Genomic DNA, 14,711 nt, shown 5'->3' with positions numbered 1-14,711 from the left:
CTACACAATATGTATGGTCTAGTCCAGGAAAAGTGCTTTTAGGTATCTGTCTATAGGAATAAATATGAACTGAAACAGAAAATATCTAGCAGGACGGATGAGAAACTGTCAACAATATTACAATAGCATGGAGAAGTTTGGGTGGACCAGGGTGGGGAAGGGAGACTTTTCATGACATGGAGCGTTTGAATTATTTATAATAATAAAAACCAAAAACAGGTAAAACAACATATCATTTACAATAAATGAAAATTATAGAGTATTTTTTACATCAAAACTAATACCTTTTGTAATATTTACAGTTTGATTAAAACTTGAAAATTAGAAATATTAAAATTGACAGGGCTATGCTTCCAATGTGTGTAATTATTCATGTCATCACTTGAGCATTGCCATTTCCTTCATGCCCGCTTAAAATAACGCTGGCTTGTAGTTGGCATTCTGTGTCTTTTTCATGGTTCCTGGTTAAAAATCAGAAAAATTTCACAGGCTTTGCAGACTTTCCAGACTATTGTCTTCTATTCTTTGTTAAGTTACATCTAAATATACATCCAGCTCTCACGGTCAGATAACAGTTTTATTATTGAGTCAGTGGTATTCAAATCATAGCTTTGGTTTTTACAGAATTGGTATCATACTATATAACTGGCTTTTGATTTTGTTTTTTCATGTATCATTATATCATGAACATTTTCCTGTGTCCTTAGCCAACAACTTTGACATTGTCTCCCTCAGGAAAACCCGTTTATTTTGTTAGTAGGAAGAGCTCTTCATTCATTTCCCAGTTTGACACAGCAGTTTCGTATCATTTTATCACTGAACATTTATTTATAAGCGGCATTTCCTAGGCATACTTGAGAAATGTTTATAGCTGTGTAATTGTTAGGCAAGTAAGCCGTGAAGGATCTTCATGCAGGAATACTTTACAATAGAGACTCAGTTTTATATTAGTTGGGTCTTTAACCAAAGTATAGATCTACATTGTTGAATCCCACTTCATTCTTTTCTACAATTTCTCAGTTTTTGGTTGGGGGAATAGAAGCCACATAGCAATAGAAGAGGTGGGCAACAGAACCTATTTTTCCCACTCACCTGAAAAAAATCTTTGGAAGGGTTCACTTCCCTTGGACTCCTGTAGCATAGTTAAACATATGTAGTTGTGTGTGGAAGGATGAATGAATGAATATTTCACAACCACTCCACGGGAATGTTACTCCTTAATAAAAAATAAATTTAGATTTTGAAGTATACTTACAGCTTACTTAGTGTCAATTAGTATTAAAACAGATTTTCATGCCAGATGTAATGGCTTATGCCTGTAATCCAAGCACTTAGAGAGGCAGAGAAGGAAGGATTCCTTGAGGCCAGGAGTTCTAGACCAGCCTGAACAATATAATGAGACCCCATCTCTACAAAATATTAAAAAGTTAGCCAGATAGGGTACTGTGCAATTGTAGTCCCAGCTACTAGGGCAGGGGCTGAGACAGAATGATAGCTTGAACCCAGGAGTTCAAGGCTTCTGCAGCAAAACTCTGATTGTACACTTCATCCTGGGCAACAGAGTATGACCCTGTCTCAAAAACAAACAAAAGCATTTTCCATCTATACAGAAGTCTAGCGTTTAATTTTTTATTTGTATAAATGTAGATAAGGTGAACCGTAGCCAATATCTTATAAGTTTATAAGTAAAGTTAAATTGTCTCAGAAATTAGGTAGATTTGGGGCAATAAAAATATACTTATTAACTGGAGTGGTTGTATAATTTTTTGTCCAAACTGATATATTCCTGAGGGTAAAAAGAGATACAATAAATAATGAAGCCACAACAACCAACGTAATTTGAGACTGTACCTGGCCACTCTTACCTGCCCTGGTTCTAGCTGTTGTGACCCCGGCAGGGCTCAGTCTCTTCCTCATCTGAGATCTTTCGTTCCTGTAAGGCCCTGTCGTCGCATACTGCTTTCATCATACTCATCTCTTTTTATAACTTACCTATCTAAAGCTCTTTGAGGTCAGAGGCCATTTCTTATAATTGTACCTTCCTCCGCAGACGGTTATAGCTCTTAATTGTATTTAGCTGATACTCATTGCATGTTGAATGAGTGATGGGAGTTTCTGGTTGAGCCATATGCTTTAGCATGGACCATACCCATTGTGGCATGTGGTTCCTTTGTTCTGGAATAGTCTGGTTACTTGGGAGTTGCGCTGGATTTGAACAGTCTGGTTCAGATTTGAACAATCTGGTTACTTGGGAGTTGCTAGAACTTTGCCAGCAGTTGAAAGCAGCTCTTATACCTTTTCTGCTAGAAAAACTTCAAAGACAATATAATAGCATAGTGGTTAACAGTAGTGTCTAAAGCCAACAAACCAAGCTTCAAATCATAGAAACCACTGTATGTTCTTTGGGTAAAGTTGGCCTCTCTGAGCCTCAGTTTCATCACCTGTAAAATGCAAGTAATAGCAGTCCTACCTTAATGATAACGGAAACGATAATATGTAAAGTGTTTTGCTTGGAGCCTTTCCGTATTAGCGCAATATTTGTTAGACAGAAACATGTATGAATAAAAGGATTTCTTTATCCGTTTGTCAGTGCTAAATATGTTAAAGTGCTTCACCTCTTTTTTCCAGTGTGATGTATTGATAATACCCCATTATCTGAATATTTTCAGTTTGACTTTGACCTTCTTACTAAGTATATTAGGGTTATATCTCCGACTATAAAACAACTGCTCCCTGGGCAGCACCTGTGGCTCAGTCGGTAAGGCGCTGGTCCCATATACCGAGGGTGGCAGGTTCAAACCCGGCCCCGGCTGAACTACAACAAAAAAATAGCTGGGTGTTATGGCGGGCGCCTGTAGTCCTAGCTACTCAGGAGGCTGAGGCAAGAGAATCGCTTAAGCCCAGGAGTTGGAGGTTGCTGTGAGCTGTGTGATGCCATGGCACTCTACCGAGGGCCATAAAGTAAAACTCTGTCTCCACAAAAAAAAAAAAAAAAAAAAAACTGCTCCTTTACCCTTCGCTGGAAAACCTTTGTGTTCTCGGCCCTTGTTGGTACATTTCCAAAAGGAGGGATATTCAGATCTTTTGTATGAGTCTTTCACTGTTGGCGATGGATTCATTGACCTCCGCAACAGCTGACCCTAATCTCTGAATATTGTATATCCTGATAGAACAAATTTGAGTGTATTAACATTCACATGCCCGAAAGCTTATGACTAAAAAAATAGTCTGTTTTCACTGAGATTTGTTTAGAAAGGGCTTAGACTTTGGAGTTAAGCTATGGTTCAAATCTCAACACTGCCACTGCTTAGCTCATTGGCTTTGGACAAGTCTCAATTTCTTCATTTATAAGGTGAGGGTAACAATACTACCTCTTAGACATGTTATAAGTATTAAATGAGAAATACACATAAAGCACCTAAAATCGTGTTTCTACGGTACTTAGAATTATCCACCAAATTGTAGATTTTAAAATAATTCCCCTTTTGAGTAATCTTATTAATGTTCGGACACACATGTATACATATATTAAACTCATGTGAAAATTCATATGGATATATTTTAGAAATAAACACTGAGAAACAAGATGATTATTATAATGTCTTTTCTTGCAGATATTTCCCTTTTCTGGCTAAACAGAAGCCTGGGCATCCAGAGTGTGATATCCTGACCAATGTTTTTGCCATTCTCTCAGCAAAGAATCTCTCTGGTGCCACAGCCAGTATTGTGATGGATATAGTTGATGATCTCCTTAACCTTCCAGATTTTGAGCCCACAGAAACGGTTTTGAGCTTGCCAGTAACTGGATGCGTATACCCTGACATAGCAGAAAACGTAGATGGTATGTATGCCAACACTGCAAGTGATTCTTAAGACTTCTGGGTAGGGATTGTTTTCTCAGAAAAGAAAAAGTCAGTACAATTTGACTTTCTTAATAGCCTGTGCTGCCCGGCATGGTGACTCACACCTATAATCTCACTTTGACAGGCTGATCACATCTTGAGGCTGGGAGTTTGAGTGTGGGACCCTGTCTCTAAAAAAAATAAAATAAAGAACATAGCTGGGTATGGTAGTGTAGACCTATAATCCCAGCTACTGGGAGGCTGAGGCAGTAGGATCACTGGGGCCCAAGAGTTCAAAGCTGCAGTGAGCTACGATTGCACCACTGCACTCCAGTCTAGATGGCAGAGCAAGACCCTTTCTTTAAAAAAAGACGGAATAGCTTTTGCTCATCGGTTTCTTTGCTCTATGAATTAATGCTAATATATATAAGCTGAATTTTCTTTGCTTTTATAGAAATGCAGATTATTTGTTCTCTAGGAAGTCTCAGCTATCCTACAGGAATTTATTAAATGATTTCTCCTGTCATATCTCTGAATTCTTAGCATATCATCCCAATATTTCCCTTATTACCAAAAATGATTTAAATAAAGCCTCAGGAGTCTCATATGAGTTTTCAACTTAGCTAGTGATACAGCTATTTTGAATGAAAAGGAAGTTATTTAATCTTCACAGTTGAATCTTAAGTAAATGTTCATAGCAGTTGAGTGTTTTCCTTACTTATCATCATGAAGATATTGTACAATTATTCTTTAAGAGTTTATTAACGTCAAAAATTAATCACGATCTATTTTAGACTCTATCACAATAGGAGGAAGATTAATTCTACCTCATATACCTGCAATTCTTCAGTATCTCAGCAAAACCACAATAAATGCAGAAAAGATGAAAAAGAAAAAGAACAGAGCACAAGTCGGTAAAGAACTTGGCATTCTTTCAAAGTAAGTGACATGTTAATACTTAAAGATAACAGATAACATCCTTCATTTTAATTAATTAATTTATTATTTTTTTGAGACAGAGCCTCAAGCTATCACCTGGATAGAGTGCCGTGGCATTACAGCTCACAGCAACCTCCAACTCCTGGGCTTAAGCAGTTCTCCTGCCTCTGCCTCCCAAGTAGCTGGAACTAAAGGCGCCCGCCACAACGCCCGACTATATTTTTTTTGGTTGCAGCCGTCGTTGTTTGGCGGTCCCAGGCTGGATTCCCAGGCTGCCAGCTCAGGTGTATGTCCCTGGTGCCTTAGCCACTTGAGCCACAGGCGCTGAGCCCGTTTTAATTTAAAAAAAAAAAACAAACAGTATCTTGGGCAGTGCCTGTTGCTCAAGGAGTAGGGCGCTGGCCTCATATACCTAGGGTGGTGGGTTCAAACCCAGCCCTGGCCAAAAAAAATGCAAAAAAAACAAAACCAAAAAACAGTATCTTGTTTTTCAGTTGTTTGAACCTAGTAATAAGAAGCTAAAATGATTTTCAGTATTTCAGATGCCCTCCACTATTAAGTTAATGCAGAATTTTCTTTCTGTCCTAGAATAATTATTAGAAGCCTTTTATACCATCTGCCTTCATTTAATTATACAATTAAATTAAATGTTAAATTGCACAGTAACTTTATGGCCACCCTATATTAAAGGAACAGATTTTTCCAAATTTTAAAGTACACTAATAAATTTGCTTGCTTAGCCTTTGTACATTTTGTTTAATTAAAATTTTGAGTTTTAGGCTGGGTACAGTGGATCACACCTATAATCCTAGGACTCTGGGAGGCCAAGGCAGGTGGATCCCTTGAGCTCAGGAGTTTGAGACCAGCCTGAGCGAGAGCAAGACCTCATCTCTATTAAAAACAGAAAAACAAACTGGGCATGGTGGTACATTCCTGTAGTCCTAGCTACTTGGGAGGCTGAGGCAGGGGGATCTCCTGAGCCCAGGAGTTTGAGGTTACTGTGAGCTATGACAACACCATGGCGCTCTACTCAGGGCAACAGAGTGGGACTCTGCCTGAAAAAAAATTTCTTTTTGAGTTTTGTGGGATCACATAGTTTTTTGGTTTTTAGTTTAATTGATAAAAATAATTACCTTAAAAGAGCAGATTGTTTTGTTTGTTTGTTTAAGAGATCTTGTAAGGCTTTTTTAAAGAGTCTATTTGGCAATAGATGTATTAGTATATAATTGTGATTTCTATAAAGGGCAAAGTTAGTAAACTTGAGTACAAGAAATGATTCTGATTTAAATTTTAAATTGACTATTACAGGGCTTAGTTGTTGAAAATTTATTTTTTCTGTTACTTTCGGTAACATCAAAAAAAGACTATGTTAGAATCTTCTAGAAACTTCTTTGCCATGTTTTATTTATACTATTGTATTTCTGAGTCATGCGGAATGAGAAACCGTGCTAAATACTCTCATTAAATTTCATCACAGGCTATGTGGTTGTGGAAAGATGATGAAAGGAGATTAAGTACCAGAAAGACCAGAGTTTGAAAGACCTGCTGTACTTCTTCCTAGCTGTGTGACATCAGCTTCTCTGGGTTTCAGTGTTTCTGTGGGCAAAATGGGGCTAATGATGGCTATATTGTAGACCTGTGACGGGTATTAAATGGCACTCTACCCAGAGCAACAAAGTGAGGCTCTGTTTCAAAAAAATAAATAAATGAAATACTTTACATAAAACCTTAAGCTGTGGCATTTAAAAATGTCATTTCTGACAATTCGTTAGATTGCTGATTTGTGATTTTCACTACAGGGTCTTCAGCATTGCCTCTTCCTTCCAAAATTAATTTCAATTGGCCTTTCTGTGCCTTTGTGAAAAGGGAATTAAACTGTCTTGTTTGTAGGTAAATGAGCTTTTCTCAAAAAGAATGAGAAGTAAATCTTTTAAAAATAGGGAAGACAGGAGAACAGCTCCCCTTAGGCACCCTAGTTGGTTTTGGCACCTCTATTTGTATTAGGTTCAAAGGTACACCAGATTTTCTAGGATGGCCAATTCTTATGCACAAGTGTTTTCTTTTTTTTTGTTTTTTTTTTTGTAGAGACAGAGTCTCACTTTATGGCCCTCGGTAGAGTGCCATGGCCTCACACAGCTCACAGCAACCTCCAACTCATGGGCTTAAGCGATTCTCTTGCCTCAGCCTCCCAAGTAGCTGGGACTACAGGTGCCCGCCACAACGCCCAGCTATTTTTTGGTTGCAGTTTGGCCGGGCTGAGTTTGAACCCGCCACCCTCGGCATATGGGGCCGGCACCTTACCGACTGAGCCACAGGCGCCACCCCACACAAGTGTTTTCTAAAGGGCAGATTATATCAAGGAAAATACAGAGTTCAAATAATGACAGCCACCATTCCAGAGTTGGAATGTTGAGTCTCAAACACTATGTTTAAGATAAGCTCAACATCTATAGTATCATTTGAGATAAACTCAGTGTTTGTAGTTTAAGATAAAATCATTGTGGTTAAAAAAAAAAAAAAAAAAGAATGTCATTTCTTTGCAAAATAAAAAATTACTAGTTGCTAGATCATAGTGCAAGAGTGCACCATAACTCAATCAGATGCAGGCAGTCCCTGAGTTATGATTAAGATAGGTTCCACAGGTTTGTTCTTAAGTTGAATCTGTATGTAAGTTGGCACAGGTACAGTTACCTATGACCTGTAATAGGCTCTGTTCATAAGTGCGAGTCATACATGAGCTGGATGTTTGTAACTCGGGCAGAAGAAGCTGGATTGTAACTCGGGCAGAAGAAGCTGGATGTTTGTAACTCGTGTCTATCCTGCAGAAGAAATAGAGCGGTAGCCAAGAGCCTGATGTTGGTGAGGCATAAGGTTGGGCTCTGCTAAATAGCAGAGTTAAACGTTTTATACACACACATACTTAAAAGCCACCTGTGTACTGGAATGTTAAAATTGTGTCTTTAGTCACTGATGTTTTTCTACAGAAAGTTTAACTTCTTGGAGAAATAACTCTGAGTTATATATGTTCCTTACATGCCTGCTTTTTCCCTTTTTAGGATCAGCAAGTTTATGAAAGACAAAGAGCAAAGTTCTCTCCTCATCACACTTCTCCTTCCTTTCCTCCACTGCGGCAATATCGCTGAGGTACGAGTCCATAGGGTGCTTACTTGGTCTTTGGAGGGACACTTTATCACTAGGGTGATTTGTGAGTAACAGTCCTACTGGTGAGATTCTGTGATGCATTTGTTTCAAAGAACTGAAAAGATTGTCCAGAAATAAAAAACTAGAAATTGAGGGAGGAAATCAGGACAGAAATAGGAATGTTCAGAAGTTTCTAGAATAGGAAAGAAGGTGGAGACATGATTTTCTACCATCACCATCTAATACAACAGGAAAAATGTTCGCCCTTTTATATCCTTATGTATCTTTTGATTCATTTCAGGATTTTTTTTTTAACCTCTTAACTTTAATAACAAATTTGAAACATTGTACAATCTAAACTGTGAATCACAGTGGCAAAACTGAATGAAAATCTGACTTTTAATGTTTAGACAGCCAAGAATTTCTGATATGATTTTCAAATCCTAATTCAATCTTAATTAAAGGTCCTCCAGCAGCTTAAACTCATGTATAATGCCTCTGTAGTGATATTTAACATTTCTTACCACACAGTAGTTCAGTTTAGAAAACCACAAGTTGGTAGACAGCCAGAAGTGGATATAGTCAGCTCTCTGTATCCACGGATTCAGCATCTGTGGATTCATCCAACCATGGATTGAAAATATTTGGGGAAAAAATAATAGTAAAGAATAATATAGATGTTTAAAATACAGTATAACAGCTGTTTACATAGTGTTTTCACGGTGTTGTAAATAATCTAGGGGCGATAGTACACAGGAGGGCGTGAGTAGCTGTGTGTAGAGACTGTGCCATTTTATACAATGGACTTGAGTGTCTTCAGTGTCTGATACACGTTAAGAGATCCTGGGATCAACCCCCTTGGATCCCGAGAGATGACTGGACTTTTCTTCTGCAAGTTCATTCTATTGACCTTCTTTTGACTAGATGATAGAAGAAATTATCTTTCAAAACTACGTATCTTCTCTAATGGAATTAAAGGAAGAAACTGTTACACACGTTATGGCAGGTTTCACATTAACTTAAAATGCTAAAACCTTTTAAAATACTGCCAGATAAATTTTCCAATTCCTGCTTTTATTTCTTATTCATAATCATTTAATAGATCCTGTGATCTATTAAAGTATAAATTGACCAGTTTTTTAAATGACTGATTTATGGTTTCTCTTGGTATTTCTTCTCCAGGACACAGAGGTTGATATTCTTGTGACAGTACAAAACTTGTTAAAACACTGTGTGGACCCCACAAGCTTCCTCAAGCCTATCGCAAAACTCTTCTCAGTTATTAAGAACAAATTATCAAGACAATTGCTTTGTACCGTTTTCCAGGTCTGAAATATTCAATTTTATTTCAAATCATCCTTTTCTTTAAAAGATACTGATTTTTAAATTTTCTTTTTTTTTTTTTTGAGACAGAGTCTTAAGCTGTCCCCTTGTGTAGAGTGCCCTGACTCACAGCTCACGGCAACCTCAGACTCGTGGGCTTAAGCGATTCTCTTGCCTCAGCCTCCCAAGTAGCTGGGACTACAGATGCCTGCCACAATGCCCGGCTGTTTTTTTTTGTTGTTGCAGTTGTCATTGTTGGTTTAGCAGGCCCAGGCCGGATTCGAACCCACCAGCCCCAGTGTATGTGGCCAGCGCCCTACCCACTGAGCTTTGGGCACCACCCTTTAAAAGATAATTATGACATGTAAAACATGTTAGTAGCTTTCTTGGGCCAGTATGAAGTTTTTATATGAATTTGAGTGGGGTCTGGTTGTTGAGGGAAGGAAGGCAGAAAAAATTAAGGTTTAATTAATTAATTTATTTATTTTTGGGGTGTTGCAGTTTTTGGCCGGGGCTGGGTTTGAACCTGCCACCTCCCGCATATGAAGCTGGCGCCCTACTCCTTTGAGCCACAGGCGCCGCCCTTAAGGTTTAATTTATTAATAAATGTACTCTTTTCTTTCCTTTTAGACTCTTTCTGACTTTGAGAATAGATTAAAATATATTACTGATGTTGTCAAGGTAAGAAAAGAAGATTTCTCTTTGGCTTCAAAAGTATAATCATTTTTATATACACTGTTTAAGATGTCAATGCTTCATTTATATGCCTTACATCATTTCAATGGCATTTCTTGTAGCTTAATGCCTTCGATCAAAAACATCTTGATGATATCAACTTTGATGTTCGCTTCGAGACCTTCCAGACCATCACCTCTTACATTAAGGAAATGCAGACCATAGATGTTAATTTCTTGATTCCAGTTATGCATAATTGTTTCTATAATCTGGAGGTAGGTTTTTATAGAAAAAAATTATCCGGAAGCACTTCAAAAAATGAAATAGCCATGTGTTAGAATAGGAAAATTCATAGAGACAGAAAAGTAAATTAGTGGTTACCAAGGGCTGCAGGGGGGAGCAATGGGAAGTGACTTCTAAGGGGTATGGGGTTCTCGTCAAGGTAATGCGAATGCTCTGAAATTAGATAGTGATGGTTGCACAACCTGAGAATATACTAAAAACCATTGAATTAGAAACTTTCTGAATGGGTGAATTTTATGTTATGTCAATTATGTCTCCATTTTTTAAAGTTAAATAACTATCACTGGAAAGTCTGACCTTTTTTTAATTGATGACATAGAAATAAAAGGTGTTTGGATTATATTAAATGTCATGTTGAACTGAATTAAAATTCAAAAGTGGGAAACACTAACAAAAAAAAAATAATAAAGTTCAAAAATGGGGGGCAGCACCTGTGGCTCAAGAAGTAGGGCACTGGCCCCATATACTGGGGGTGATGGGTTCAAGCCCAGCCACGGCCAAAACTGCAAAAAAAAAATGGGGATTGATTATTGTTTAACCATGTAGTGGCATCAGTAATGTCTTTTTGTGGAATTTTATAGTTATTCAGCTGACACTAAGGATTATGTAAAAATTTTTAAAAATCTCCTCATTTGGGACTCATTCTTCATATATTGTGCCAAATTTCAACACAAGGACTTCTAAGTCACTGCTTGGTTGGCTGGGTTGGGAATATCTTCTCTACACCTCAAACTGGGAACTCTGGACCAACCAACCAAAATTATACCAGCCCACTCTGTCATTTTCAGTAATGACCTGATATTGAACATTTATTTGACACTAGTGAACCATTTATTAACAAGTACATTTCACAGTTCTTCCTAAAATTAAATGACACTTCTCAGTAGGCATGATTTTTTCCGAAATCATTTACAACATGCCTACATTTAGTTCTTCCTTAGATAAGAAGTATTTGCGGGCCTTTTCTTAGCAGAGTTTTTCTCACAGAGCAGTGACAACATTTTGTAGATTCTTACATTGGGAAATAATGTTCCATACTGTAGTTATTATGTAGAATAACTTGGTTTTGTTTCTTATCTCCAGTTAGGAGATATGTCTTTAAGTGATAATTCCAGCATGTGTTTGATGAGTATCATTAAAAAGCTGGCTGCCTTAAACGCCACAGAGAGGGAGTACAGAGAAGTCATCCACCGTTCCCTCCTGGAGAAAGTGAGGAAGGGGTTGAAGAGCCAGATAGAGGTATTGTAACTTTATCCTTTAAGTGCTACCATCTGAGGCTGTGTTTTGTTTTGTTTTCCCATTTCTGCTGTAGTTGTGTAGAAAAGCACTCTGGCTCAGTACATTTACTTATAATACTTGATGTGTTAATATGACCGAACTGTTACGTGGGAGTTAGACTCGACACAAGGGCAGTCACTTTTAATTTTATACAGTTGTTGGTTTTATATATATATATTTATTTATTTATTATTTTTTTTTTTTTTACAGTGGACATGCTTTACTTTAAAAATTTTTATGTCTTTGTGTTTCCTCATATTATCTAGGAAGTAAATGTTTTTAAAAATGAAAGTATTTATTTTCTCCACTTGATATTTCCAGAGTATTCAACAGGATTATACCACAATACTTTCTTGTTTAATTCAAACCTTTCCAAATCAACTGGAATTTAAAGACTTGGTACAGCTGACTCATTACCATGATCCAGAAATGGACTTCTTTGAGAATATGAAACATATTCAGGTAGGTGACAATTCCACTTTGTCCTACATACAAAATAAGCATTTCAAACAATTCTCCCTCATTTGGAAAGACATGTTTTAATTTTCCTGAAAGATTTAAGCTTCTCATTCCTTGGTCTTCATGATCATCAGTCAGATTTGCATATAAGATGCTCATTTCCTGGAGTTTGAGTCTTTGGTGGTATCACAAACCACAGTTAATAATAGTGTCACCTTTCCCTAAGAAGTTTAAATGCTTTGGATCCATTGTTAAGCAAATGCTATGGATTATGTCTCTGGAAACAAATCAAGACACAGGTGTTTGCTCATATGATATATGGGTTGTATTTCACCCCTTTAATCTTTCCATGGTAAAAGAACATGATACTGAAGTGGAACTGGTTGTAGAAGAGATTGTTCAGTAACTGGTTTGTGTTTTATCTAACCCTTAGATCCACAGAAGAGCCAGAGCCTTGAAGAAACTGTCAAAACAACTAATGGAAGGCAAAGTTGTTCTGTCTTCTAAATCTCTTCAGAATTACATCATGCCTTATGCTATGACTCCAATTTTTGATGAGAAAATGCTTAAGGTAGGGTATTAGCTCTAGAAACCAATGAACTTTTACATACCATAACACATTTTGCCATAATGTAGGTGGAGTTGGTGATATACATATTGATGTTGTCACCATAATCGGAAGCCTTGGAACTGTGCCTAGAGAATAATAAATGCTGTATAAACGGTAGCCATTATTTCTATTGTCACTATTAGTAGTTCACAAAGGCCAACCACAAAATATTTCTCTTAGAAATTACCACATTGCTAGGGTGGCATACTTTATTTTTGTATCATAGGACTGAATTCTGCTCAACTCCATCAATTAGCTGAGTCATTATTTTCCAAAACAACCTATAAGAAATGAAATAAAACAATAGCTACCATTGATGCTGTACCAGGTACCAGGCAGTACTTGAGGTGCTTGACTAGGTGTCTCCCTTCATCCTTACCACATCTCAACTCCATGGTGTAGGAACTATTTCAGCACAGTTTTACAGGAGAGTAAACTAAGAATAAGTGAGATTATATAACTTTCTCAAAGACACACAGTCAGAACTGGTATTTCTTTTCTTTTCTTTTTTTTTAATACCCTGAGGTGTATCTTTCAGAAGAACTTGCATTTGAACCTAGGACTGTTTTAACAGAGTCCTAGAAAGTGCCTGACACATGGTAAAGACTAGCGAGATATTTATTGATAAATACAGTAATGAAAGATGGTATTTGATCACAGAAATCTGAGGCTAATTGTGGCAATGTCAAATATTTGTAACATTTATACTGTACATGACTTTGTACAATAATAGGTTTCCTCTGTTGTTTCAGGATATTCAAAAATGTTAGTTAAAAGATTGCTGTCTTAAATTCCAGTTTAAAAAGCCAGTAGTCTGGCTTGGCACCCGTAGCACAGTGGTTACACCACCAGCCACATATACCAAGTCTGGTGGGTTCAAACCAAGCCTGGGGCCAGTTAAGCAACAATGACAACTGCAACAGAAAAATAGCAGGTGCCTGTAGTCCCAGCTACAAGGAAGGCTAAGGCAAGAGAATCGAGCTGTGAGGCCATGGCACTCTACCAAGGGTGACATAGTGAGACTCTCTCAAAAAAAAAAGAAAAAAATGCCAGTAAGCCTAACCAACTCACATTTTAATGGCATTGAAATCGAATGAGTTATATATGGAAAAAAATAGATTTGGTTGGTATTGGTATGCTGTATCTTTTTCTAGCCTTTTATTTTTAACCTTCTCTAATACCTTTACATTTAAAGTTGGTTTTATGGACAGGTGTGGTGGCTCACACCTGTAATTCTTGCACTGAGAGGCCAAGGCAGGAAGACCACTTAGAGTCCATTGTTAAACAAATGCTATGGATTAGCCTGAGCAAGAGTAAGACTCCTTTCTACTATAAATAGAAACATTGGGCGGCGCCTGTGGCTCAGTGAGTAGGGCACCGGCCCCATATGCCGAGGGTGGCGGGTTCAAACCCAGCCCCGGCCAAACTGCAACAAAAAAATAGCCGGGCGTTGTGGCAGGTGCCTGTAGTCCCAGCTGCTCAGGAGGCTGAGGCAAGAGAATCGCGTAAGCCCAAGAGTTAGAGGTTGCTGTGAGCCGTGTGACGCCACGGCACTCTACCCAAGGGCAGTACAGTGAGACTCTGTCTCTACAAAAAAAAAAAAAAAAGAAACATTGGTCATGCATGGTTAGTACTCAGGAGGCTGAGGCAGAAGGATTGCTTCAACCCAGGAGTTTGAGGTTGCTGTGAGCTGGGCTGAGGCCATGGTACTTTAGCCTGGGCAACAGAGCAAGACTTTGTCTTTAAAAAAAAAAAAAAAAGGCTTGGTGCCTGTAGCTCAGCAGCTAGGGTGCCAGCCACATACACCAGAGCTGGCTGATTCGAACCCAACCCGGACCTACCAAACAACAATGACAGCTACAACCAAACAGTAGCCAGGCATTGTGGAGGGAGCCTATAGTCCCAGCTTCTTGGGAGGCTGAGGCAAGAGAATCGAGTGAGCTCAGGAGTTTGAGATTGCTGTGAGCTGTGACACCATGGCCCTCTACTGAGGGTGACATAGTGAGACTCTGTCTCAGAAAAAAAAAAAAAAAAGAAAGAAAAATAAACATACCTTTGGCGGCACCCGTACATAGCTCCGTGGGTAGGACACTGGCCACATACACCAAGGCTGGCAGGTTCCAACCCGCCCAGGCCAGCTA

The 14,711-nt window shown here is 38.2% G+C and overlaps 1 protein-coding gene across 1 annotated transcript in view; it reads left to right on the top strand.

Annotated features, from left to right (window-relative positions):
• The window catches only part of UTP20 (UTP20 small subunit processome component), a 110,650-nt gene that overhangs the window by 64,194 nt on the left and 31,745 nt on the right, over positions 1-14,711 (top strand). Inside the window, exons 30-38 of the mRNA XM_053583572.1 lie at positions 3,615-3,841; positions 4,637-4,781; positions 7,838-7,925; positions 9,105-9,248; positions 9,876-9,926; positions 10,043-10,195; positions 11,307-11,462; positions 11,823-11,963; positions 12,394-12,531. Of these exons, the coding sequence (XP_053439547.1) occupies positions 3,615-3,841; positions 4,637-4,781; positions 7,838-7,925; positions 9,105-9,248; positions 9,876-9,926; positions 10,043-10,195; positions 11,307-11,462; positions 11,823-11,963; positions 12,394-12,531 (1,243 nt within the window). The remainder of the gene's footprint in view (positions 1-3,614; positions 3,842-4,636; positions 4,782-7,837; positions 7,926-9,104; positions 9,249-9,875; positions 9,927-10,042; positions 10,196-11,306; positions 11,463-11,822; positions 11,964-12,393; positions 12,532-14,711) is intronic.

Source organism: Nycticebus coucang, chromosome 3 (genome assembly GCF_027406575.1).
Source record: "Nycticebus coucang isolate mNycCou1 chromosome 3, mNycCou1.pri, whole genome shotgun sequence".
Lineage (NCBI taxonomy): Eukaryota > Metazoa > Chordata > Mammalia > Primates > Lorisidae > Nycticebus > Nycticebus coucang.
Note: the sequence above shows the minus strand (reverse complement) of the source record. Positions and strands in the feature narration are given on the sequence as shown.